The sequence below is a fragment of the Dipodomys merriami genome, unplaced genomic scaffold (genome assembly GCF_024711535.1).
Source record: "Dipodomys merriami isolate MVZ:Mamm:240054 unplaced genomic scaffold, mDipMer1.0.p SCAF_82, whole genome shotgun sequence".
Lineage (NCBI taxonomy): Eukaryota > Metazoa > Chordata > Mammalia > Rodentia > Heteromyidae > Dipodomys > Dipodomys merriami.
In genome coordinates, this window is record NW_027206424.1 from 1,335,651 (window position 1) to 1,362,717 (window position 27,067).

Below are 27,067 nucleotides of genomic sequence, written 5' to 3' on the forward strand. Positions count from 1 at the left end.
ATTGAGGATATTGTGCTAAGGAGAAAGCAGCCAATCACAAAAGGATACAGAAATATAGATATTGGTTCTACTTATTGAGGTTCCTAGCATAGTTAAACTCGTGCAGACAGGATACTGGTTGCCAGGGAATGGAGAGTTAGTGTTTGTTAAATGAGGACAGAGCTTTAGGGAAAAGAGTCCTTGAGACCAATGTGCAAAACATCATCAATTCTCTTAATACCACCGACACCATGGAATATTAAACAAAAAAAGTAAATTTTGTGTTTCATGTATCTTATGATTAAAAAAAGTTTAAACAAACAACCAACCCTGCAAGATGTTGGCGGCTCACATGCTCTTGAAAGGCTAAGAGGATTGTGGTTCAAAGCCAGCCCAGGCAAGAAAGTCCAAGAGAGTCTTATCTTCAATTAGCCATCCCCAAACTGGCAGTGCCTCCAAGTGGTAGAGTGCTAGCCTTGAGCAGCAAACCTCAGGAACAGTGCCCATGTCCTGAGTTCAAGCTCTACACCCAACAAAAACCTAAAAAAAAAAAAAATTAACAGGAGTGGCACGAGGCTTCAGTATACATGGAGTATGTAGACATCCTTTTAAAAATCCCTACAGCTAATGAAGAATGAACCAAGGATGTCCTGAACTGTCACTTCTACTCAGATTCTACTGGGAATCATTTTACCAGTACAATAAGACAAGGGAAAAAAACCATTTTATCTGATAGGGAAAGAATAAGTAAAACTTGTTCACAACAATATAACTATATAACAACATAAATTTTGTTTTCAAGAATATAATGATTACAGAAAATTCTAAGGGATGTACAAAAACACTGCTGTATATACTATGGGTTATTAACTGAACTACAAGATGCAGTGTCACTCTATAAAAATCAAATATATATGTCATGTGTGGGCAAAAAAAATGGGACTGAAATTTTGAACAATTGGCATCAGCCTGGCACAGTGGCTCAAGCCTATAGTCTTTAGTGACCTTGGAGGTAGAAATCAAGGATCCTGGTGTCCAACCAGCCCCAGGGAAGAAGTACCTCGGGAGACGCCAACTCAACCAGTGGGTGGGTGCAGTGGCCTGCACCTATTTTCCCAGCCTCTGGGGAACCACCATGGCTGGGCATAGAGGCTTCCGCCCCCAGGAAAGCACAAAGGAGGACTGCGGCCCAGGAAAACCCAGTGAGGCCCTGCCCTGGAAATGACTGGTGCAAACTGGGCTGAAGGTGTGTCTCCAGTGATACAGTGCCTGCCTAGCAAATGCCGTGCCCTGAGCTCCATCCCCACGGCTGCAAACAAATGAACAATGTAGTAGAACTTAGAGTATGAAATAATAAAGGATAAATTAAACAGAGTACCTACATGATCTCTATACTGAAGACCACAAGAATGAGAGGGAAGGAAATCAAGAGCATTCGTCTTGGCAAAAGCCACCTTCCACAGAGCGCAGAGCTGGTGTACTGCAGTGTATGTGGGCTTTTATATGGGAACAGAGAGAAGCTATGTGGGTGGGGGGAGGGTGCTTGGACAGAGTTCGAAACTTCTGAAGTGAAAGAAATACCGCCCATGATGGCAGCCAGATGGCAGCCAGAGCCTGCCCCTGCCTGAATTCTGGAATGACTAGGTACATTACACGCCACACGTTCACACTTAGAGTCCATTTTACAGGATTCCCCCAGCTATTGTGTCCGTAGATAGTAAAAACAATGTTTGCTACTCTAACAACTCAACAAGGAAAATTACTACAGGGAAACAGCTACCTCAGTCAGCTGGGGCCCCGTTTAAACAAGGACTCCACACTTGGTGGCCCTGCGGGTCAGTTCTGACATAAGAGCTGTCTTGTCAGTGGTCCTGTCGATGACTGGCAAGTCATTTAGGGAAACTGGATTCCAGACACAAGGAATACACCCAGGAGATTGATTATAGAGTCAAATAATGCCTGGGGAAGGATGCAGGCTACAGAGGGCCCTTCTAAGCCTGTTGGGAAACGACAGAGGGAAAGACCAAGGCAATAAAGGATCTGAATGTGAAAAATCTCCACAAGCAGGCATGGGGACTAAAGGCAAAGTGACATCCTGGAATGAATCCTAGAACAGAAAAAAGGCATTCGTGGAGAAGCTGAACGTGGAGTACTTCACTGTACTTCACTTAACAAGTGCTGAGCCAATGCCATTCCTTAGTTGAGATCAGCGGCTCTCCACGGAGGTGAGGTTGCATACCTGGGCACATCTGACAACATCTGGATGAAGACATTCTTGGTTGCACACCTGGTGGGTTAGGAGACATGCTGCTGTCCTCTCTAGGTGGAGAGCAGGGAAGATACAAACTCCTGCAACTGGCAGGACAGCCCCAAAGCCAGGGCCTGCTCAGCCCAAGATGTCCATCTCACTGAGCTGACATGTCCTTTCTATTCAGTGACTGAAGTTGCATAAGGTGAGAAGGCCAGATGCAGACTATCCTTGTAGCCTTTCTGGGAACCCAAAACTATTTTAAAATGTCAAGTCTTTAAAGAAATGATCACAAATAGTAACAGGTAAGCTATAGCTGGGCATGGTAGAGCACATCTGCAATCCCAGCTGTGCAGAAGTCTGAGGCTGACCTTGGGCACAGAAGCCTAAGACTCTGCCTGGAGAAGAAACTGAAAGCCAAGAGGCAGGGGCATGGCTCAGGTGTGAGGTGCCGAGTTCAAGTCCCAGTACCACAAAAAAAGAAAAAATATTAAAATACAAAGGCTCTTCCTATATAGGCAGAAAGACAAAATAAGAAATGCTTAGAGAAAAGTGAACATGCAAAGCTCACAAGCAGCATTGTGGGTGTGAAATAAAACATGAGAAAAGGGGCTGGGAAGGTGGCTCAGTGGTAGAGCGCTTGCCTGGCATGCCTGAGGCCCTGGGTTCGATTCCTCAGCACCACATAAGCAAAAAGAAAAAAGCTGGAAGTGGCGCTGTGGCTCAAATGGTAGAGCGCTAGCCTTGAGCTGAAGAGCTGAGGGACAGCACCCAGGACCAGAGTTAGGCCCCAGGACAGGACCAAAAAAAAAAAAAGAGAAAAGTCCATTTGTCTATGGGGAAAAAACACATCAAAGCCATTTTTCACCTGTGAAAATGGCATGGGAATTTTTATAAGACCAATACCCAATGCTTCATATGTTTGGGGAAGCTGGTATTTATGCTTAGACAGTACTATTTAGAGGATCCTTTTGAAATCTACACTCAAAAGGCTTAAAAATTACCTATCTTCTGCATGGAAATTTAAACTTGATTTAAGAAAATCAGATGATATGTACTATTTAGCAACATAATTTCATAAAAAGGTAAAAACTAAAACCATGATTATTTTTAAATTTTAGGAAATTCATATAACAGAAGCCTTTTTGTCTATTAAATGACTAAAAGGGGGAAAATAAGATATAATGTGGGCCAGTCTTGGTTCTGTGAGATTCCCAAAGGCCATGTGTGTGGAGAACGCAGGTGATCTGTTTGGGAGGATAGTGGGAAATGACCTGGGAGGGTATCTCTGGCAAACAGAGATAGAGTAAGCTTCCACATTTCTCTTTGTATAACTGTGAAGGAATGACAGCCCAGGAAGGAGAGGGAGGGCCACAGCTCAGGCAGGTTTTGAGTCTGGGATGCTCAGCACAGCTTGGACATGGTGATGCAGGTGAGCCGAAATCCTCCTTGCTGTCCAGCAGCTGAACTTCTAAATGTATCCCTCGCCTGCCCCCCCCCCCCCCGTGACATCCATGCATGGATGAACCACCCGCCCAACCCCTCAGTGGGGATGTCCTGCTCCACTGCTCACAGCCCCTCTTGCTGTCATTTCTGCACTTAGATGGTTCACTTGATCTTACATGCCCACGTATGCTTATAAGGGTCAGGGGAGGATGCCAGAGGAAGTCAGTCATTGCCTTATGATCCACACACATATACCAACTGGCCCCAAACACATAAGCATTGTTCTCCAACATGCCCCAAACACAAAGTCCTGCTGAATGTACATCCAAGACTCTTATCCACTTTATTCAACTGCAGGCCTACCCGTGGACTCCATGTCCTGCCTGAATGGTGAGCCCATTTTAAGTAAAATTGTATCATTTTCTTTTTTATAATTTCTCGTATATAATTTCAGCCAACTTGTATGCTTCTGCAAAAAATAAGACAAATCCATGAGTGGCTTTTGCACAAAAAAATGTCCCATCAGATCCCATATACTTGTAAGAGGTGATCCTTGAAGATAATTCTGAATTTTCAACAATGTGGAAATAGAAACTTTAGTTCTTTTTCTTTTCTTTGTAAGTGAGCGGGTTGTGCTGATGGCTCATGCCTGTAATCCTAGTTACTCAGGAGGATGAGATCTGAGGGTGACACTTTGAAGCCAGCCTGGACAGATAAAACCTAAGAGACTCACCAGGCTCTCGCCTGCCATCCTAGCTACTCAAGAGCTGAGATTTGAGGATTGTGGTTCGAAGCCAACCCAGACAGGAAAGTCCATGAGACTCTTATGTACAGTATATTACAAAAACAAAAGCTGGAAGTGGCTCAATGGCTCAAGTGGTAAAGCACTAGCCTTGAGCAAAAGAAGCTCGGGGACAGTGCCCAGGCCCAGAGTTCACACCCCAAGACTGGCAAAAACATCATCAACAACAACAAAACACAGAGACTCTTATTGGTAATAAACCAGCAAAGTGCCAGAAGCAGAGGTGTAGCTCAAGTTATGTGGTGCTAGCTTTGAGTGAGGAAACAAGCAAGAAGGTAAGGATCTGAGATCAAGTCCAACACTGGGCACATATGCATAACACACACACACACACACACACACACGCACACGCACACGCACACGCACACACACACACACACACACACACACACACACACACACACACACACACACACACACACACACACACACACACATAGAGCTCCAGGAGAGGAAACATGACTTGCTCAGAAGATGCATGCTTCTGGAACATAGGGAGAGTTGAAAGATCTACACAAATGACATTATATAATAATGACACAATGGTCATCTGTTTACTGCAGGTTTCTCAGCACAACACCAAAGCACAAAGAAGCAAACATGGGCTCACTGAAGATGGAACATGATGTCTGCACGCTAAACACCCCGATTCACTGAGAAAAACGATTAGGAAAAAAAGAATCTCTGGAGCTTTGGTGTTCAACTTCACACTCCGAGCTCCTAAGGGGCCAGTCTCTATGTCCATCCTCTGCTGATAACTTTGGATATTCCCACAGACACATATCGCAAAAGTGGGCAAGGACAGTGACGTGAGGGCACAGACTCTAGTATCAAATTTCTTGACAGCAATGTGCTCACTGCACCTGCCCATGCAGTGAGCTTTCTAAGGACCTCAATCTTGAAGAGCCTGCTGACTGCTGTTGAGTAGCTGAGGATCAAGACACATGGAAGAGGAGATAGAATGTTCTCCAGAAAAGGCTCTTAACCACAGCAACAGCAACTTGCAGCCTTGGGTCAGTGTGCCAGCAGTGGAAAAGCCCCCAAGTGTGTCTGATGTCCTCTCTGGACAAAAATGCCTTCCCAGGCTGGCTGGAACAGCCCTAGACCAGGCAAGTCCCTCAAAGTACCTGAGCTGTGGGCTGGGGCTCTATCTACAGACACCCTCACATGGATGTGCTCTAAAGGGAAAAACAAAGGAACATGGGATAGCACGATAAAAAATGTTTCTGCATTTTAACCAACTACTTTGAAACTCCAGTGTAAGATGTATTTCTGAGCTTACTCTACCATTGTCATCCATCTCTTATTCTCCAAAGTTAGTTACTCACACAAAAGAAAATCACATTTTTACAGAAAGAGCTAAGCTTTGCTTTAAGGTTATTGGGAAAGAAGAAAAACTTCACCAAGCCAGAGGAATCAAACACATTATTTCTCATTCATTCCCCCCACCCCACCCCAGCCTGTTTTCCCGGATCACTTGTATCTAGAATATATTTCCTTACAGAATCGATCGCACTACTAACCACTTTCTCTTCCCAATCTCAGCCTAAAATTGGCTTCCTGTAGACAGCTCAGTCTGTACCGAAGATGATAACTACAGAACAGCATGGAGGCCCTACGCGGAGCCAATGCTGAATTGACCAGCACAGGATATGGTGAACCACTGGCAGAGCGAACTAAGACACAGGTGGGTCCAATCGACAAGGCCGTGGGCATCCCTGTGGACACCCCTCACCCTCACCATTCCTCATTCGCATGCAGGTAGCTGTTCTGCTGTTGTCTCATTATCCAGCCAACCCTCTTCAGGCCTTGAATCCATTTCTCTTCATCTGTCCATGGTAAATCTGAGCAAATGGTAGATTAGCCAATGACTTTCTCTTAGATAGGTAAGGATGTGACCTATTCATACAACTGATGGGGACTGCTTGGGAAAAAGAAAAGAGAAGAAAAGGTCCAATATCCACAGAGCCTGCCAGGGTTTCTGAAACAAGCAGCTTTAGTCCCTACAGACTCCAGAAAATGGTGTAAGGATCGTACTTATGACTGGACTGGTGACAACCCCATCTGGTCAAGACTTATCAAGAGTTAAACAAACAAACATCTCTGAAAGCCTTCAAAATACGTTTGTAATTCCGTGCACATTTCCTCTTCCTGACCATTAAATCTGACCATCTGAAGGACACTTAAGCAGTTCCAAGAACAATCCTTGATTATTTGGACTGAGAACCTGGGGGAAAGGAGGGAGACAATATTTGGAGATCTCATGCCTCCAATTCTTTCAAAGCAAATTCAATCGTTTTCATTACTTCCCACCACCCACTTGTGGACAGTGAGTCTTGGTCTGGGTGGGTGGAGCAGAGCTGCTGTGAGGCTCCAGAGCTGACCTCACCTCCAGGCTTTGTGAGGTCATCAGAGCTCACCCAGCACACAGGCCCTGAGCACCAATTTCTGTGTTCCACGGTGCTCTCTGCTGGTTGTGAAGTGGTCAGTACCTAGGACTCTGGTGGCGACCCCATTCTCCAGAGATGAGCAGGAAGAAGGGAAAGGACACCCCTGAGAGAGCAAATGGGTCTCACTCGAAGGGTCCACCTTGCATGATGAGGACCACATCTGAGCTCTGTTCCTGTGGTTCCTGTAGAGCCAGAAGCCAGCCGAGGGCCTGGTGCCACAGCTTATTTGGTAAGTAAGGTGAGGAAGGAAAGCTACTCCAGATGGAGTTCTGGTCTGAAGTTGACAGGAAGTGCCAGGCCTGAACACGTGCCCCAACCGTTGGCAAGTAACATGCAAGTAACTGCTCTTCTAGCTGACAGAAAGGCAAGCAGGGGGCTACATGGCAAGGTAGAATCATTAGGACCTTTGTGTTTAGAACATAAGAGATAGAATCAGAGGGAGCCAGGAAGGCTTGGCCAGAAGGAGGGTGGGAAGACCCAGAGTGGACAGGGTGGAGGCCAGGGATGAGAGAGAGCTTCCCTTCCACTCCAGTATTGCTTCTTCCGCACATTCCAAGACTCGATGTCTGACAGCATGGGGGATGGAAAACCAGGGCTCCCCAATTGAATGAACTGATGCACCAGGAGAGAGGAGCTCAAGATACTCTGTGGCCCACTGGCTACATCCACAGATGGACAGATGGAGCCTGCACAGACAGCGGACAGGCACCCAGACAGGGTGCCCATCTTGTGAGCCATGTGGTCTCTTCCAAAGAAGTCAACTCTGCCGTGGGTAAGATCAGCCACAGAACAATGTATAAACGAAGATGCTTGGCTGTGTTCCAGTGAAACTTTATTAATCAAAGCAGGCTGAGGTAGGCTTTACCCTGTGGGTCATAGCCAGCTGACACCTGCTCTTGTGATGAGAGACCAGTTTCATTGTTCGTTTGTTAGTGAACCTCAAAGCCCTTGTCTTATCTTGTGCTTAATAAAATAAAATGATGGGGCTGGGAAGGTGGCTCAGTGGTAGAGTGCTTGCCAAGCAGGCATGAGGGCCCTGGGTTCAATTCCTCAACACCATGTAGGCAGAAAAAAGCCAGAAGTGATGCTGTGGCTTAAGTGGTAGAGCGCTAGCCTTGAGCTGAAGAGCTGAGGGACAGTGCCCAGGCCGAGTTCAGGCCCCACATCAGCAGTCCAGGGACAGCTGCTCCAGTGCCACTGAGAAGACAACCACTGGGGCAGCCCAGGAAACCTGGCAGGGTCAACACACCTGCGAGCAGTGAGTACCAGGAGCTACCCAGCCGCCCGGCCCACTGGCAAGCACTGAAGGCTCTCCTTCAAATGCGACCCCAGGATCTGAGTCCTCCCCAGCGTGCTCCCACTTTCCCTGTGTCGAGCTGCTGCCCCCATTCCCACTGGCCTTGCCCAGGTTGCTTCTAGCCCTGTAGAAAGAAATCATCGAGGGATGGGAAAACTGACTGGTGCGTCTTCTCTCCCCACAGGGAGTCCTGACCGGTGTGTGCCCAGGGTGTTCTTGTCCCGTGTGTACATGAAACAAAGCTTGCTCACTATGAGCTCCTGACTGACTATGCCATCAGCACACAGCAGACACAACACTTATTTGCTTCTCCTAGTCATCTGTATCTTTGTCACTAGTGACAGAAAATTCCCCGTGGGGCGATCTCAGACCAAAGTCCCTGAACTCGAGCACTAACAGAAGCCCTGTCTGCAAAGGGGCCCTCCTCAGAGAAGAAACACAGGGTGAACAGGCATGATAAGAGCATTGCCCTCTGCCCGAAAGCACTGAACATTAGAAGAGTGTGTTGTATCTTGTTAGAAGCCTTGGGAAGGAAGAAAGCTTTAGAGCTGGGCGGGGCGTGTACAATGCAATGGGCAACAAGCAATGGCTCTAAGCCAACCGTGTTTGAGGCCAGTGTCCCCCACAAAAACAGCACCTTTCGGACCAACACCGGACACCCCACAGAGCAACAGGGAGAACTGCCGTGCAGGCCGGGAAGGATTTCTGAGGCAATTTTCTGATCTGATGTATTTTAACTGCATCAAATGACATGACCTATTATATATCTCATTGGAAATTCGCTTATAGGTCACTGGTCATCAAAGGCTGGTACTGCTGCATAGGTCAGTGAGAAGTTCTTAGACACAGCCTCCCAATGACAGAGGAGAAGGGTGGTGACGGAGGGACACAAGGCCCTTACTTCTCTGCACCGGGCTATCACTAGCAAGGACATAGCAGATGTCCAATGTTCAGCCCTGGGACTTAAGGGCCATGTGGACTCCAGCAAATCACTTAATCTTCAAGCTTCATTTATAAAATGGTCAGCAAAGGATAATGATACTCTATTTACAGAATGGCTTGAATGATTTAAAATAATGACTCTAGACTAGAGTCTGGCATCTAGATATCTAGATTCTTACACTATGTGTGTTGTCATTAGGAGGGAAATGATGATGATGATGATGATGATGATGATGATGATGATGAAATTTTTCCTTATTATAGATGTATGGGTTAGTATAATGCCCTTTTCCACAGTGACAGCAAGATGCTTACTAAAAATTAGGGCAAAACATCCAGGACCAGTTAAATAGGTTTGTCCATATTCCACTCATTTCTCCTAATCTTAGCAATCTTTCTGGGTGCATTTGCAAAGACTCATTCAAGAATATAATCTGAGTCCTGATGGATTCACAGCCGAATCCTACAAGAGCTTTAAAGATAAATGAACACTAGTATACCTCAAACATTTCCATGTAATAGAAATGGAAGGATCACTACTAAGCACATTTTATAAAGTAAGCATTACACGCATCCCCAAACCAGGTAAGGACCCAAAGAAATAAAGAGAATTATAGACCAAGCTCTCTGATGAACATAGATACAAAGCTCCTTGATAAAATACTTGCCAACAAAATTCAAAAGCTAGTAAAAAATTATACACTATGATCAAGTGGTCTTTATCCCAGAGATGCAAGGCTGGTTTAATGTACATAAATCAATAAATGTAATATACTACATTAACAGAATCACATGATCATCTCAATAGATGCAGAAAAAGCCTTTGACAAATTCCAACATCTGTTCATGCTAAAAGCTCTAAAGAAGCTAGAATTAGAAGGCACATACATAGAAATAATAAAGGTTATATAGGACAGACCAACTGCCAGCATCATATTAAATGGTGAAAAACTAAAACCATCTCCTCTAAAACCAGGAACAAGGCATGGAAGTCCATTTTCTCCACGCTTATTCTATATAATTCTGGAATTCCTAGCCAGAGCAAGAGGCAAGGGGAAGAAGTCAAACTATCCCTCTCTGCAGATGACATGATCTTATATCTAAAGTACCCAAAAGCTTGGGAATGGATTCCCAAGTTCCTAGAGCTGGTCAATAACTATGGGAAAGTATCAGAATATAAATCAACACACAAAAATCATCAGCCTTTCTGTACAATAGACACCAACAATGTACAAGCAGAGGGGGAAATCAGAAAAACAATTCTATTTGCAATAGCCTCAAAAATAGGAATAAACCTAAGAAAAATACCTCTACAATGAAAACTATAAAAACCTGAGGAAAGAAATTGAAGACAACATCAGAAAATGGAAAGACCTCCCATATTCATGGATAGCTAGAATTAATACTGTGAAAATGGCCATTCTGCCAAAGGTGATCTACAATTTTAATGCAATTCCCATCAAAATCCAGTGTCGTCCTTCACTGAGCTAGAACAATCCAAAATTCATATGAAACAACAAAATACCTTCAATAACCAAAGCAATTTTAGGCAAAACAAAAGCTATACTGGTGGTATCACAATCCTAGATCCCAAGCTCTATTATAGAACTATAATACAAAAAAATTTGGTACTGGCACAAAAATAAGCCTGATGATCAATGGAATAGACTAGAAAACCCAGAAATAAAACCATATACTGGTTATCTGAATTTGACAAGGGATCCAAAAATGTGTGGTGTGAAAAAGATGGCCTCTTCAATAAGTGATGTTGGGAAAACTGAACATGCATATATACAAGACTAAAATTGGATCCCTGGTTGTAAACATGCACTAGTATCAGCACAAAGAGGATCAAAGACCTCAACATAGACCTGAAACACTGAAACTGTTGCACATTAGAACTTATAGGCATAGGCAGAAACTTTCTGAAGAGAGTCCTGGGGCACATCAAATAGGAGAGAGACTCAACAAATGGGATTACACCAAAACAAAAAAAAATTTCTGCACAGCAAAGGACATAGTTACTAAACTAGAAAGACAGCCAATAGACTGGGAGAAGATCTTTACCAGCAATACATCCGACAAAGGCCTAATGTCTAAAATATACAAGGAACACAAAAAACTAACCTTTTCCAAAACTAACGAACCAATCAACAAATGGAGCTAAAAAGAGACTTCTCAGAAGATGAATTAAGAGTGGCAAAGAAAAACATGAGGAAATACTCAACATCCTTGGTCTTAAAGGAAATGCAAATCAAAATAACTCTGAGATTCTGTCTCGCCCCTGTTAGATTGGCCAGCATCAAGAATTCAAACAACAAATGCTGGCAGGGATGTGGAAGAAAAGGAATTCTATTGCACCGTTGGTGGGAAGGTAAACTAGTGCAATCATTCTGCAGGCTGTCTGGAGGTTCCTCAAGAAACACAGGACTTCTCTATGACCCAGCTGTACCACTGGTGGGCATCTACCCAGAATGGCACCAATCAGGATACGGTGAAGACATCTGCACATCCATGTACAGTGCTGCACTATTCACAATAGCCCATTTATGGAAAGGGCCCAGATGCCCTAGAGTAGACCAGTGGATCCAAAAAATGTGACACAAATACACAATGGAATTTTACTCATCCATTAGAAAGTATACAATTATGTTATTTGCAGGGAAATGGATAGACCTAGAACAAATCAGGTTAAGTGAGGTAAGCCAAGCTCAAAGATATGAAGGATACAGTGTTTGCTCATGTGTGGAAGCTAGATCTAAAATGATGATTTAACCATGACTCAGGTGTTCACACACAGCCACACCAGTGGAGAATACCAGGAGGGGAGGAACTCAAAGGTGTAACTCTCCTGAACATGTGAAATACTATTTATTGAGATGAATCCCAGAAAATGGAAACATGGGTCAATTTTGTTGTTTTTGGGGTGTGTGTGTGTGTGTGTGTGTGTGTGTGTGTGTGTGTGTGTTCAAATTTTTTCCTTTCCCTTTTCCTTCGTCTGCTTCTTGGGGGCCGTGGGGGTCAAAAATGGGTGCAGAACGGGAGAGAGGAAGAGAGAACAAATACAATCATGGTATTTACTATACACTATGTGAAAACTGAATTATGCAATTTGTAGGCTAGGGCAAGAGGGGGAGACAGGGGAAAAGCAAAGGAAGGGAATGACATTGTTCAGATGAGAAATGTATGCATTATCTGAATTGTGAAATGGTTACCCCTCTGTAATAATAACAATACAATTATATACATACATATATAGCAATTAAAAGAATATAATCTGAGCCAGGTCCTGTGACTCACGCCTGTATCCAAGCTATTCAGGATGCTAAGATCAGATCCAGACGAAAGTCACCCAAGGCAGAAAAGCCTGAGACTCCATCTCCAAAACAAGCACCACAGAGCAGGGCCAGAGTGTGGCTCAAGTGACAGAGTGCCACATGTGAGCAAGCCAGCCAAGGGAGCATGAGGCCATGAGCTCAAAGCCCAATACAGACCATAAACAAATCAATGCAAAGAAGGCAATCTGTAGGACTTTCCACTAACCCCATGACTTGAACTAAAATGGCTTCAGCTCCACTTCTAGAAGCCCTAGGCAGCATGTAGGATGTAGCTTGGAGAGAATGATGCTGAGGAGGAATTTTGGGAATTCTTCATATAAAAAGCATCCGATTCCATCTCTAGGAAGAATGGAGACTGCTAATAGCATGTGTAACCACAGCAGGCTGCCAAGAGGGCCTCAGGTACATTTATGGTTTCAGACAGGAAAAGACAAACAGTGCTTCGGAGTCTTCATGAGTGCTGCCATGGTCTGAGCACACTTGCACGAAGGTTAAAATGCTCTGTCGGGCTGGCGTGTCAGCAAGCATACCCTCAAAACACAGCTACACCAGGCCAGGCTGTGGTCGTTGGTGTCAATGAGCTATCTGTGTTCCTAAACCTCAAGCAGGAACGATGCTGAGTATTAGCATCTGAGTGAAACCTTACACAAGCCTATGTGTGTATGAGTGTGCGTATGTGAGCATTTGTATACATTGGAGGCACATACCCCAATCTGTGGACACCTCCCCGCCAAAGCTCGGTGGCTTTGGATATTGTGATGGAGTAGCCCCTTTCTCAAGGACTCCATGTCAGGCAGGTGGAACAGACATGCTTTGAAGCCTGAGCACTCTCAAAAACGACCAGGCCATTCAGGTTGGGCGCTGGTGGCTCACACCTGTAATCCTAGCTACTTAGGAGGCTGAGATCTGAAAATCAGGATTCAAAGCTAGCCAGGACAGAAAATTCCATGAGACTCATCTCCAATTATCCAGCAAAAAGCCAGAAGTAGGGGTGTAGGTCACGCAATAGAACAGAGCTCTAGCCTGGAGAGAAAAAGCCAGCAAGAGCACAAAACAGTCTTAAGTTCAAGCCCCAGTTCTTACACACTGACACGGACACACACTCACACATACATATACCCCAACAACAACAAACAACAAGTTCAGCCTCTGCAACTGGTACTCAAATACATAAGTTCCACAAGTAGCTGTCATTTGTCCACATGCACTGTACTAGAAAATTAAGATTGGCAACTCTTAAAAAAAAGTTATCAAGGCTCCCCTGGCTGCTTTCTTTGAATGGCATGGAGGACTACACTTACTCTAGACTGTCCTTAGCACATATGGTTAATCTAAGGCCAGGAGAATTAGAGTTAGCTTATACTATTTGCTTAAGAAAATCCCTTACAGACTCATCATCAATTTGCAAAGCCATATCCAAAAGCCTTCTCTGCACCAATCCAGTCCTGATTTGGGGGAATTTCCTCTGCTCTTATTCCTCAATCTGCAATGAATGTTTGAGCTGCAGCTGTAGTTAGCTCTAAAGTTCCTCTGGTGAAAAGTGGTATACATTCAAATTATTTCACACCACGTAAAGACAGGGAGGTGTATCACCAGGGTGGCACACACAGCATGGGTTGTGTATTTTTGGAATCTTAGTCAATAAGGAAGATCAAATGCTTCGCTTAGGCAGTTTCTTGAAATACGGATGTGGGGTTTATCTTGGGAACATGGTTGGCCACTTACATTTGCCTTCTTGCAGTAGTCTGTTAAGACTCAGTCTAATCAATCTGAAAGCCATATCAAAATTGCTTTTAAAATCTCTGAGCATTTAATATATCTACACTTGTTAAAATTAATTACATCATTTAACGTTTCTATGCACATTATAGTTTTAAATGTTTTACAGTTATTTTTATTAATTAATAAAGCTTTAATGGACAAAAATTGCATAGTAAGGTTATTATGCATATGCTGCATTTTCCACTTTATTACTATTATCTTTAAATATTTTCCCCAAGTGGAAAGTCACTAATTCATAAACCAATCTTTCTTAAAGAAAATGAGGCAGAAAAATAGGAAGTTTAAATAGAAGGGAAAAGAAAACCGTGAGGCTGGAGTGGGCAGTACATGCCTGTAATCTAAGCTACTCAGGGGCTAAAATCAGGAGGGTTGAGTTCAAATCCAGCCTGGGAATTTATGTGAGACTCTCTTCTCAACCAATAACTGCACAAGTGGGCACATCATGCCTCTCATCCTAACTGCATCTCAGTAGGAAGAAGCTAGGTGTGTATCTGTATAATGTGAAGCCTAAAATGGATTAACTTGAATCTACATACTCATCCAAGCAGGGAGTGAGACCCTGTTAAAAAACAGGCTGGAGGCATGGCTCCGTGGTAGAGTGCTTGCTTAGCAAGCATGAGGCCCTGAGGTCAATAGCATCAAAACAAAACAGAAGAAGATGCAGCTGCTCTTCTCCAAAATAGAACTCTCCCTCTCCTGACTTCTCAAGAAAAGGCAAAGGGTCTCAGGACAGCCCAGCATGGGAATCTTGTCAGGTTTCATAGATGGCAAGAACAGCAAAGAGAACCAGTCAAGTGGTCCCAGAAGACAAAACTCAAAGCAGGGATTGCTCTTGCTGCAGCAGGCTGGCGAAGCTTCCTCATTTAGAAAATGCCCAGCATTAGTGGCTTGCACCTGTGATCCTATTTACTCAGGAGGCAGCAAAGTCTGTGAGACTCATCTCCAATTAACCACCAAAAGGCTGGAAGCAGAGCTGTGGCTCAAGTGGGATAGATCCCAGGCCCTGAGTTCAAGGCCCAGAAATGTGGGGGGGGGGGGGTAGGAATGAGAAGAAAAAGAAAATACAAGGTATTACTCAACACCACGTCTGTGAAAGCGATGTGTGAACAGTATTCGAGTGACTGAAAAGTCAAAACTGCAGAAGTCTGGAGGGTCTCACACATGCAGGTGTTTGACGGCCAAAGAGCCAACACGCCTGGGCTTGGCTGAGCCTTTCGCCTTTCCTTCTCACCCCAGGGGTGGGAGCATGAGGTGGAACCACCGCGCTCTATTCCTGGCCACTGTTAGAAGTCAGAATTGGAGGCTAGGCCTCTCACAGCCTGGGAGGAAACGGTGCCACCTGACATCAACACCGCGCCATGGGTTTCCACCTGGGAGGAGGAGGAGGCGAGATGGAAGCACCACCGGGGCTCGGGGCCGGGCCCCTGCCGCAATCCACTCACCTGCCCTGCAGCTCCAGCCGGGAATGTGGATGGACAGCTGGCCGCCAGGCCCGCCGGCGTGCTCTCCTCTCCTCTTCTTGACGGCCAGCTGCGGAGTGCCCGCGTCGACGAAGCCCCCGGTACCCAGGCACACCCGCTCCGGGCCCGGCTTCTCCTTTGGCCGGCCGTCGGGTGGCTGCGCGGGGCCCCAGGGCGGAAGCCAGGCTGGGCCGGGGAGGTGCAGGGGTGGCCGGCCGGGCCCGGGCTCCAGGCCTCCGCCCCTTGGCTCTCCGTTCGCCGTGCCGTCGACTCCATCTGCCGTCGGCCTGTGGGAACTGCAGTCGAGGCTGAGCGACAGCACGGACCGGTGCGTCCCGGCGCGGGGCCCCGGGGCCGGCTCCGCGGGCACCCACAGGGTCTTGTCCAGGTAGTAGATGGCCCGGGGGCACGGCCGGGACACGCGCAGGTGGACACAGGAGCTGAACACCAGCGGGGCCTGGCCCGACGGGGAGCCGCCTCCGGGGTCCTCCCCATGGGCGCCCGGGCCCCCGCGGCCCGCGCTCAGCCTGGCGTGCGCCTCGGGGCTCCCGGGCCTCCCCGGGGGGCCGTTCCGGGGGAAGTCTGCGCAGGGGAAGGGTCCACGCGGCCGCCGCGGGTGGGGGCCGCCGGCCAGGCCCGGGGGACACCGGCGCGCGGCCTCCTCGGCCTGGCATCGGGGGCACAGCGCGTCCCCGCCCGCCTCCCACGCGGGGCCGCCGGCCGCGGGGCGCACGCGCCGCGCGGTGATGGTGATGGACGCAAAGCCTTTGCACGGGCCGGCCGGGCCCGCCGCGGGCTCCGCTGGCGCCGGGGGGCCTGGGTCCTCGGGGGGCGCCGGGAGCCTCCGTCGGTCCGGAAACACGTCGAAGGCCCTGCGGAAGGCGGGCCCCGCCGGGCAGGCCCGAGGCTGCGCCAGCGCGCACGGCAGGGGCAGCGGCCGCCCCGAGTCCCGGGGGTCGTTCTCCTCGATCAGCCGCGAAAGGACCACGGAGGAAAGCGCCTGTGGGTGTGGTGATGCCAGCGTCTCCTGGAAAACGGAAACAGAGCGCGGTGAGTCCCCGGCCCGTGGGCGCGGCTGGCGCTCCACGAACCCTCGAGGGCCGGCTGCACGGCCTCCGCGGGCGGATAGCACACAGGATCCGTGTAGCAACGATAACAATAACAACAACAACACCTGATTCGGCGATCGATCGCGTTACCTGTCTAGTGTGAGCTTATGTAACCACGTGTTCTGTGAGTGGCGATCATCATCCCCCACAGATTCAGGGGTCCTCAAAGACAAGGTACATCCTGAGGGGAGAAGACAGAATGGGGGGGAGGGGTGACTGGCCCTGGCAGGCCGGGGTTTGGGGTTCTAGAGTGCTAGGAGCCCCCTCCTACCTGCTCCCGCTCTGGTCCTTCACTCCTGCTGATTTAGATCAACTCATCCCCTGCTCCTCTCCCCCCCCTCCCCCAATTTGGCTCACTACTTACAGGAGAACTCAAGACAATGGAAGCCCAGTGCCCTGGTGGACAACTGTCTGGACACACACTGGGACAATCAGGTGATTTCACCTCCCAGGCTGGGGAGGGAGGGAGGGGAGTGTGGGCCAAGACTGATTAGGACCAGCAGTGATGTGGCGTTAGTGCATCTCCAAGCCCAGCTGCAATTTAAAATGATGAAGGCGTTTCCATCCACCATGTTAAAATGATGAAGGCATTTCATGCTGCCTAATCAGAAGATCGTAAGTCCTAACAGTAAATCACTGGTGTGTCCAAAACTGTGTGATTTGATTTTTTAATATAGCATCTAACTAGACTCTCTTTGGGTAAAACCTGTTTTTTAAAAAAAACTGTCTAGAAGGGCAACCATGTAAAAAGCACGCTGGGAATGTGCAGAGTATGGAACTCAATTTTTTTTTTTTTTTTGCCAGTCCTGGGGCTTGAACTCAGGGGCTAGCACTCTTACCACTTGAGCCACTATGCCACTTCCAGGTTTTTCTGAGTAGTCTATTGGAGAGAAGAGTCTCACCGACCTTTTACTGTCTGGACTGGCTTCTAACTTCAGTCCTCAGATCTCAGCCTCTGAGTATTAGGATTTCAGACATGAGCCACCAGCACCTTGCCCTTTGTACTCAAGATTGGCAATCTACCATTTGAACCAAACTTCCCCTTCCAGGCTTGATTTTTGATGATCCGTGGAAGATAGCACTCTTATGAACTTTCCCTGCTTGGGCTGAACTTAGAACTGCTGTGATCCTCATCTCAGCCTCTTAAGAAGGCAGAATTATAAGCCGGGTGCCCGTGGCTCACACCTGTAATCCTAGCTACTCAGGAGGCTGAGATCTGAGGATTGCGGTTCAAAGCCAGCCTAGGCAGGAAAGCCTGTGAGACTCTTATCTCTAATAAACCACCAGAAAACTGGAAGTGGTGCTGTGGCTTAAGTGGTAGAGCACTTGCCTTGAGCTGAAGAGCTGAGAGACAGTGCCCAGGCCCAGAGTTCAAGCCCCAGGACTGACAAAAAAAAAAAAAAGGCAGCAGAATTATAGGCATGAGCCACCAGTGCCCTGCTGGTGCCACTATTTGATATCTATTATTGCACATATTTAAAATGAACCTTTGCATGAGAATGCACAGCATCAAGATCCATATCAACAATTCTCTAGATACAGCCCATTGCTTGCAGAGAATCTTCACCTTGGAAGCCCCAAAGCATGTCTGGGGTACCCCACAGATCCCCAACCCCAACATGCATGACATCACAGTCTCCCAGCTCAGAGATTCTGATTCTGGTGGCTGTGGGTGGGGCCTGGGTACCTGCATTTTAACCCATATTATGGCGATTCTAATGGAGGTGATTGAGAACCACACTTGGGCTGCTAACAGAGCCCCGATGCTGCTGGTCATCTGAGGGACCACTTTTGGAGAGGACAGGCCTGCTTATGTTAGGACCTGCAAGACTGCTTGCCTGAAGCAATGGAGCATTTTTCTTTACTTCAAGACAGAATCAATACCCATTTGGTCAACTATTGATTGAGTGTTCTCCAGCTGGACATCGGAGCTGCACATTCACACAGCCTCGGGGTCCAGCAGGGGCCATCTTAGCAGCCCGTAGGCCTTGGATCACTTCTGCTGGATATGGGGAGCATCTCTATCACCTCATATAACGTTAGTTAGATTTTTTAAGATATAAGAGAAAGTACAAATTCAAAAGGAGGTGAGTACAGGAGAAATAGGTAAGAGAGTAATTTTAAGACCTGTTGTTGTTTTTTTAATCTCCAGCTATAGGAGAAGAACAAGGACATTTCCCCTTCTCCCTCAGTCTCACTGCTACCTCCCACTTCAAGGTCCCACTCTGCTTCAAGGTCACAGGCTGTGGTGTTTCCAGGGCACCAGGCTGGCTGAGAGTCCTGCTGTGAGTGGTGACCCTCACATTGGGGACCCTCCCCAATGCTCAGGCCTCCTCCTCAGACAATTCCGGTAGCATCCCTGGCCAGGGCTGGTGGCAGGTGTCAGTGTTTCCTAAGCTCGCTGTGAGATACCAGCGGGCAAATGTTACTGTGCCACCCTCCCGTTTACTCACGCCTCTCCCCCAGATCACGTTTTCATGGCTCTGATTTACATGAACAAAAATGGCAGCGCACCTGGTGCCTGTGTGAAGGCCCACAGTCCCTCCCATTTTAGTTAAATTTAGTTCTGATAATAATTGTTCCTTCATTCCCTGCAAAGTGCATAATCACACTCAGTGGGAACTCCTCTGACACTTGACTTTGGAGGAAAAACACACAGACATACAGACACACACACACACACACACACACACACACACACACACACACACACACTATCTCAGAAGCTACAGCATCAGTCTTATTTTCTAGTGCAATGCTTGTCCAAGTTTAAACGTGTACAAAAATGCGTGTGTGTTGATTTCTGGGTAATTCCCTCCCTAGGCTTACATTGAATCAAGATCAGTGGGGAGAAAGCTCAGAGTCTGTATTTTTAATAAACTCTCAGTGCTCCTTCCGTTCAGATCTGATGGAAAGAAAGCTTAGCTTAGTAGATGGAGGCCACTGGGACCCATCCTGAGCTATAAGAGGCTATAGAACCTTAGAAAGCCTTGATCTCCAGAGTTGGAGTACAAGGAGAAGACGGGTGGTGCCTATGAGAACATAGGCTTCCTGAAATCTCTGGTCCCATAAAGACCTGGGAATCAACAAGGAGATTTTGCTAGACATGAATGGCTATAAGCTTGGCTTGAAGCTGGGGCAGAAAAGACTCCGACACTGGCAACATAGGCTTGCCTCCGTTTGGGCTGAGTTAGGGGGCTCGGGCCAGAGCTGTGGTACCCACACATCGAGGGCTGCCCTAGGGCTGTAAGACATGGACGCCATGCTGGAAGGGCACAGAGGCCCGAAGACAGGATAAGGTGTCAGTCACCATTTTATTTTCTGGGACATGGCAGATGTTACTGTGATTGTGACCCTATCAAAAGAAGAGTGATGCTGACCTCATTTCTGAAGCTCTGGAAGCATGTCAGACCTCAGGGGACACTGCATGGGGACTCCGCGGATAGCCACCCAACTTCACAGGAAAATCTGGTGGCCTTCTCTTCAACTAGGGAAGGGATGGAGATCATAAAGTACCTCCGAGTCTAAGGAATTCCAGGAATGGCTCTTCCTATGGCTCAGCAGCCATCAGTGGGTCACTGATGGCATCAAACCCACCAAAGAAGCAGTCCCAAGCTCTGTCGTGTGTCAGTAGGAGGTGCAAGGATGCATGTGAGATCATCTGAGCTACACAAGTGAAATGGTTCAGCATGTCTGATACGCTGAAATGATCCTAACAAGAATATATAATGAGTGTGCTGAGATGTGAGTTCTTTATTCGAAACATACAGACATGGTCAAACCATTTGTCTAATTGTTCAGTGTCTATTAACTTTGGTAAAATGCCAGGCAACCAATGCTGGGGGCACTGGGCTCACTCCTGATCTCAAAGAGTTAACAGCCTAGAGGTAGCACCAACTGGTGATTCATGTACCAGGACAGAGTAACTCCCAGTGTTTAGACTCAGTTGTGACAAGAGCTCCCCAAAAATTGGAAAGAATGAAAAGGGAAACGCTTTACTCTGTGTTCTTTGAGATACATAATACTCAGGGAAATTTTACTTAAATCCGATTTTCTAGTTGAGACCTATTAAATAATCAAAGATAATGTGCAACCTTTAAGAAAATCTATATTTGTTTGCTGGAGCGGTTACAACCATGTCTACAGGCTGGGTGGATTAGGCAACAACTTACTGTATCCTCATTCTAGAAGCAGGAAGTCTGAGGTCCAGGTGTTGGTAGGCTGGCTTTGCCCCAGGCCTCTCTCCATGTCTGTCCTCCCATGCTCTTCCCTCTGTACCTGCCTGGGTCCTAATCTCTTCCTCATCCATTCATACTGGATGGGGGCCCACTGTCATGACCTCATTTGCATGTCATTATCTTTTGAGAAATCCTATCTTCAAATATAGTTACATTCTGAGAACTGGGGTTCAGAACCTAATCTATGAATCTATGAATCAGCTCGTCACCCACTACAGCCATCATTTTTGTTATTGTTCAATGCTTCCTCTGAGCCTGGGAAAGCAAGCAGGACAATAGTAAGGGTTGTGTGATATTCCTAAACCAGCTACTACATTTAAAAGTGGGTGAATTTGAAAAGTAATTGCATCTCTTATTGCATATATCTTCCCAAATCAGGATGATGCCCCATCTGCCTTTTAGACAGAGTTAACTAAACGTGGCATTGAAAAGAGATTTCTTTCATCTAAAATAAAGTTAACAGATGTAAGATTTGACATAAAAAAGTGAGGAAAATTATCTTGCATTTAAAGTAGCACACTCAAGGTTAGAGAGAGGTCAGGTGAATAGCTGGATTTGTGTCTTGCTTTGTCAGTAAACCATCCGTTTTCTGACCACCACCATTCCAACACATTTTTTTTACAATTTCTTTTTCATAGATGCTACGTTACAGATATTGATTTCTTTAAATGCTTTGAACATGATTTTGTAGAGCTGGTAAATGCACTCATAGTTTTATGGTTTTTATTGACTGTTTTTAACTTTATATTTATGCCTTAAGGCATATGACTAAGAAGGCCATCATTTCATAAATTGAAATAAGAGAGAGATGGGAGGCAGATGATCAGAGAAATCCGATCCTGAGCTCCTGTAGTGCAGATACAGCTATTCCTGGAGCAATTTATTTCTCCAAAGGATAAGCATCTAATCCGATCTGTACCTTTGAAATCTGTAGGCTTTTTTCCCTCTACAAGACAATTCTTTCCCTTTCCAATGCTTCTCTGCAACCTACAACCATGTTTTTCTGGTAGATTCTTCGGGTACGTCTCCTCTCCTCTCCTCACTCTGCAACCGTTACCTCCATGCTGGCTGCCAGCCTGCCCACCCCCACTGAGCCTTCTAGAAGCATCATCAATGCCAGGTAATCCATCAAGCCAGTACCATTTCATCCCAGACATAAGTGCATCTTGGTTGTATGCACTCACTCTGCTCCAGAGCAATGGGGAAACACAGATTCAAGACAAATGGGAAAGTCTGAGTTCTTCTCACTCTCTATTGTGAAGCGATTATCTTTCTGTGCAGTTACTAAAGACCAGAAGATTCATGCAGGGTAACCTGAGGTACTGAAAAGCTAGCAAGAATCAATTTTTCTCCAACATTTATATTGTGGTAACACACACACACACACACACACACACACACACACACACACACACAATCTTAACCATTTGAAGTGTATTTTTCAGTGACATCAAATATATTCATAATGTGGTGCACTCATAACCACCATCCATTTACAGAAATTGTTCCATCTTGTAAAATGAAAGTCGGTACCAATTAAATAAGGACATCTCCTGTTCTCCCGTCCCCAGGGTCCTGACAACCAGCAAGACTGGATTTTTTTAACTGATTGAGTGGGTGAGTCACAAAATGCACAACTGTATTGTATGCTCTGCAGAAATTAAAACTAAAAATTATAAATTAAGGAACACGTGGAACTGCTTGTGATGGAATATTATGTGATAAAAGAGAGCTATGAAAGTTAATGTGCATTATAGCCTTTTATAAGAAAATACATGGAAAAAAGAAGAGAGGTGCGCATGCACACACATGTTATATATTCTTCCTTATGCATGTCTTTATTTTGCTAAGTTTGCACTTAGGGCTGTCATTTCCTTGGTGACCAGGAAAGCCTGAACTATTTTAAAGACAAGAACACTTTCATATTTCACTCCTGTTAAGTAATCACTTGGCAGAAGAGGAGGCCTCGTGTCATGGCTGTGGCTTCAGTGCGTTTTGGAAGGGAAGTGATGGATCTTGTGCAGCCTCTGGAGAGATGCAGAGATTGATGGCACTTACACAGGCGCTGCATCTGCTGGCGAGTTTCATCATCTTACAGCATCCTTAGAACTCACAGAGGGACAACGCTTTAAGCTCAAAGTTAGGAGGGAAAATTGAAAGTCACACTGCAGATCAAATTAGATGACCCAAGTGACTCTAGAATGGACGTTGAGAAAGTGTGAATGTGAAGGGATGGTCAGCTTATACACACACACACACATACACACATTCACAATTCATATATGTGGGGTTCAATATCAAACCCAAGGCTTTGTGCATGCTAGGAAGTCACTCTGACACTGACCTATGGCCCTCAGCCCTGAAAAAAAATTGGGGGGGGGGGTCGGTTGTGGGGCTTGAACTCTGGGCCTGGGTGCTGTCCCTCAGCTCCTCAGCTCCTTAGCTCAAGGTGAGTACTCTACCGCTTGAGACCCAGCACCACTTTCGGTTTTCAAGTGGTTTATTGGAGATAAGAGTCTCACGGACTTTCCTGCCCTGGCTGGCTTTGAACTGCGATCCTTAGATCTCAGCCTCCTGAGTAGCTAGGATTACAGGCGTGAGCCACTGGCGCCTGGCTTTAAAAAAAAGTTTTTTAAGAGTAGGAAGCCACAAGACGTGGTGACTTAAACTTATAAACCACTTGGAGGGTAGAGACCAGAGGATAGGGGCTTGAGGTCAGTCTGGGGGGAAAAAAAAGGAACTTCAAGAGACTCCATCTCAACCAATGTCAAGGTATAGCCTTATCCAGTGACATAGGAAAACACACATAGGAGGATTATAGCTCAGGCTGGCCTGGTCATAAGCTGAGACTCTACCTCGAACATAACCAATGAGCAAAGAGGCCTGAAACTCGATTTGCATGATAGAATGCCAGTCTAGCAAGTGGAGTCTTGAGTTCAGTCCCCACTACCACCCTCCCCCATATTTCCTTCTAACCAGCTTCCCTTCCCAGCCCAGACTCTCCCTGCCCACTGCCCCTCCTCCTCCACCCAGGGGTCCCTCTCCTTCTCAGGGAGCAAGTCAATTACAGACAGGCATGTCTGTTTGCATGCAGAGACAGCGAGGGTGGTACTTCCATTTAGAAAAGACTTTGAATGTCAAACGACAGCATCTCAGGACCCAAAAGAGCATCCGTTGTCTGTCTTGTGGGATTCAGGGCCTGGGGGGTCTTGGGAGATGTGTAGAGCTTTGCTAAATGGGAAGTCAACAGTAATTCCTGAGATGAGCATTTAGATGAACAGATATGTTTTCTGTTTAAATCTGAGAGATTTAGATAATGGCAACAATTCGTACAATTCCACCTTCTCATTACAAAAGTTGGTGGCAGAATTACCCCCCCCCCCCCCGTAGGAGGGGCAGCTGGCATCTGGGGACAAGTCTTTAATGTCTGAAGGCCCACACGCAGGTCCTGTTACTTGGGAAAAGGTTCCCTCTGCAGCCATCCTTGAGAGCAAGGGGCCACCAGAGGGGCCCTGGAGATTAGGAACTACAAGCTTTAGAGCAAGTTGGCTCATCTACAAAGTGGGTCCAACAAAAGCACCTCCTCCCAGGGCTAACAGCAGTATGAAAGGAATCGATGTGGGGACAGAGCCTGACCTACAACACGCACCATTAACCATTAGAATCAGAAACGCTCTGCTGTACAAATATGACCTCTCGTTTTCTTCCCTATTCTGTTCCACCGATGCCGTTTGCAGTTCAAACAGCCTCCACTCGCTTGTTAGATTTCAGAGAACCTCTTGCTGCCCTTCAAAATGGATATTATCTATACATAACATGCTCCATTATGCTCTACAGTATAATACCCCCCTCTTTCCCCATGCATTAATTCTATTCTAAAATAGAGATCGATCACTATGCTCCTCTATATCACCATAAATTTACACATTGTTGGGAAGATTATAGAAGAACAATTAACTATGTACTGCATCATTGGGTGGAATGATTCTTAGTCACAGCTGATTAGATGTTTTGCTGCATTAATTCAGTTTTTGATGAAACAAAAGACAGTGCAAGAGCATTTCAGGTGTGCCAGTGTGACATTTCACAGCCAGGTGCATTCTGCAGATCACCCTAGGAATCACAGGCGGACGTTACCTTGACGAAGTCTGACCCCCTCTCTGCAACATCCGATGGGAGGCTGTTAAGGGCAAACTGATCTCTTGTACTGCAGTGGTGGGCTGGGAATCCTAGACAAAAGCAGATATGATTGCTACTTTTAGTACATGAAAGTATAAAATGAGTACATAATTTTAATTTTACTATGAAATTTAATGTCCCCTGCTCACATATTATACCAGCCAATAGTAAACCCAGTATGTTTCAACCCATAATAAAACCTTGCATATTTCCATTCTTTATTCCATTCACCTCCATTTGTACTCTCGGAGAGAACATTATTGTTTATTTTATTGGGATGAAAGAATCCTTCTTCTGTAGCAATGGAACAAGCATAGCCCTATTACATGCTTGGCATTTGGAATTTATGCCAGCAGATGCAAAACAAAAAAGTCATACTTTTTAATTTTCCAGAATTGATAATGTTAAGAAAGGCAAGATCATGGCTGGGAACTGGTGGCTCATGTCTGTAATCTTAGCTTCTCAGAAGGCTGAGACCAAAAGATTATGGTTCAAAGCCAGCCCAAGCAGACAAACGGAAGAGACTCTTAGCTCCAATTAACCAGCAAAATCCAGAATTGGAGGTATGGTTCAGATAGTAGAGGGCCAGCCATGAGGAAAAAAAGCAAGTGAGATCTCAAAGTCCTGAGTTTGAGCCTCAGTACTGGCATGAAAGAGAGAGAGAGAGAGAGAGAGAGAGAGAGAGAGAGAGAGAGAGAGAGAGAGAGAGAGAGAGAGAGAGAGAGAGAGAGAGAGAGAGAGAACACAAGAGAAAACAATAAAAACACATACACTTTTGCATCTAATCTTGGTGCAGGCACCATCATTGGAGAGGCAAAGCGAGACTCCAGCATGGATGTTAACACTGTTTTAGAGTACCAAGGATACTTTGCAATGCTTCGTGCCCAGCCTTGGTGGTGTGGACGCTGCAAGACACTGGGTGCATGCACAATCCTCTGTACCAGCTTCTGCCCCCCCAGTGCTGGGTCCCTCAGTTCCAAGTGCACTAAAGATGCATGCATCTACAGAACTGCTCTTCTCAAATGCCTTCATGCAGTAAGCCAGCCCAGGATCACCCCCTCAGCCCAGAGTAGTTCTCTCGAGGAAAAATCACTCTTAAACGTAAGCCAGGGGCATTTCAAAGGCTGCCTGGGGCTGAGGGGAGATGGGAGACCACATTAGCCACATCCCTCAGCACGGACACTCCTGAGATCTCTCCCAAGGACCGCTGTCAGAACGAGAGGCAAACATAACCCAGCCAGGGGCGTGATGTCTTCAGGCCAGGCGGGCGCTTTTGCCTCCACAGGGATAATGTTCTGGGGAGGTGAATTTTCCACACAGCGATTAGCCCCCAGCTGCAGGAACTAGTGACAAGAAAGAAGGAACTTCAGATGGTGGCTCTCTAGAGCCCTACATAGGAATGGCTTGTTTTATTTAATTAGATCAGTTTTAGGAGCAAATGACATGCGATGGTATTTTCGTATTTGGCTGATTCACAAAGGGATTGAGATGTGGCTCAAGTGAGTTCCCAGGGTCGTCACAAGCCAGCCTGAAGCCCTGCTCCGGCTCCAGTTGTCCTTGGGGCTCTAATTCTGACGTGTGGCGATCTATGACGATAACCGCATGACAGAGATGGTCATCTGGGATGATGTGCACAAATGACTTCTCGTGAAGCACAAATGGAAGACCTGAAGGTCTCATGGATTCCTGCACAGAGTTGATGCATCACGACAAGCTGACAAGACGAGGGATAAAGGCAGACAGTGCCCAGCCTTGGAGGTGTAGCGTGGTGTGTGTGATAAGAACATGGGAATCAGC

General features: G+C 46.4%; 1 protein-coding gene across 1 annotated transcript in view; it reads right to left on the reverse strand.

Moving 5' to 3' along the window:
- CUNH10orf90 (chromosome unknown C10orf90 homolog) overlaps nt 1-27,067 on the reverse strand; it is a 198,617-nt gene that overhangs the window by 43,706 nt on the left and 127,844 nt on the right. Inside the window, exons 4-5 of the mRNA XM_070011476.1 lie at nt 25,229-25,320; nt 15,727-16,771 (exon numbers count right to left, since the gene is read on the reverse strand). Coding sequence (XP_069867577.1) covers nt 15,727-16,771; nt 25,229-25,320 — 1,137 coding nt within the window. The remainder of the gene's footprint in view (nt 1-15,726; nt 16,772-25,228; nt 25,321-27,067) is intronic.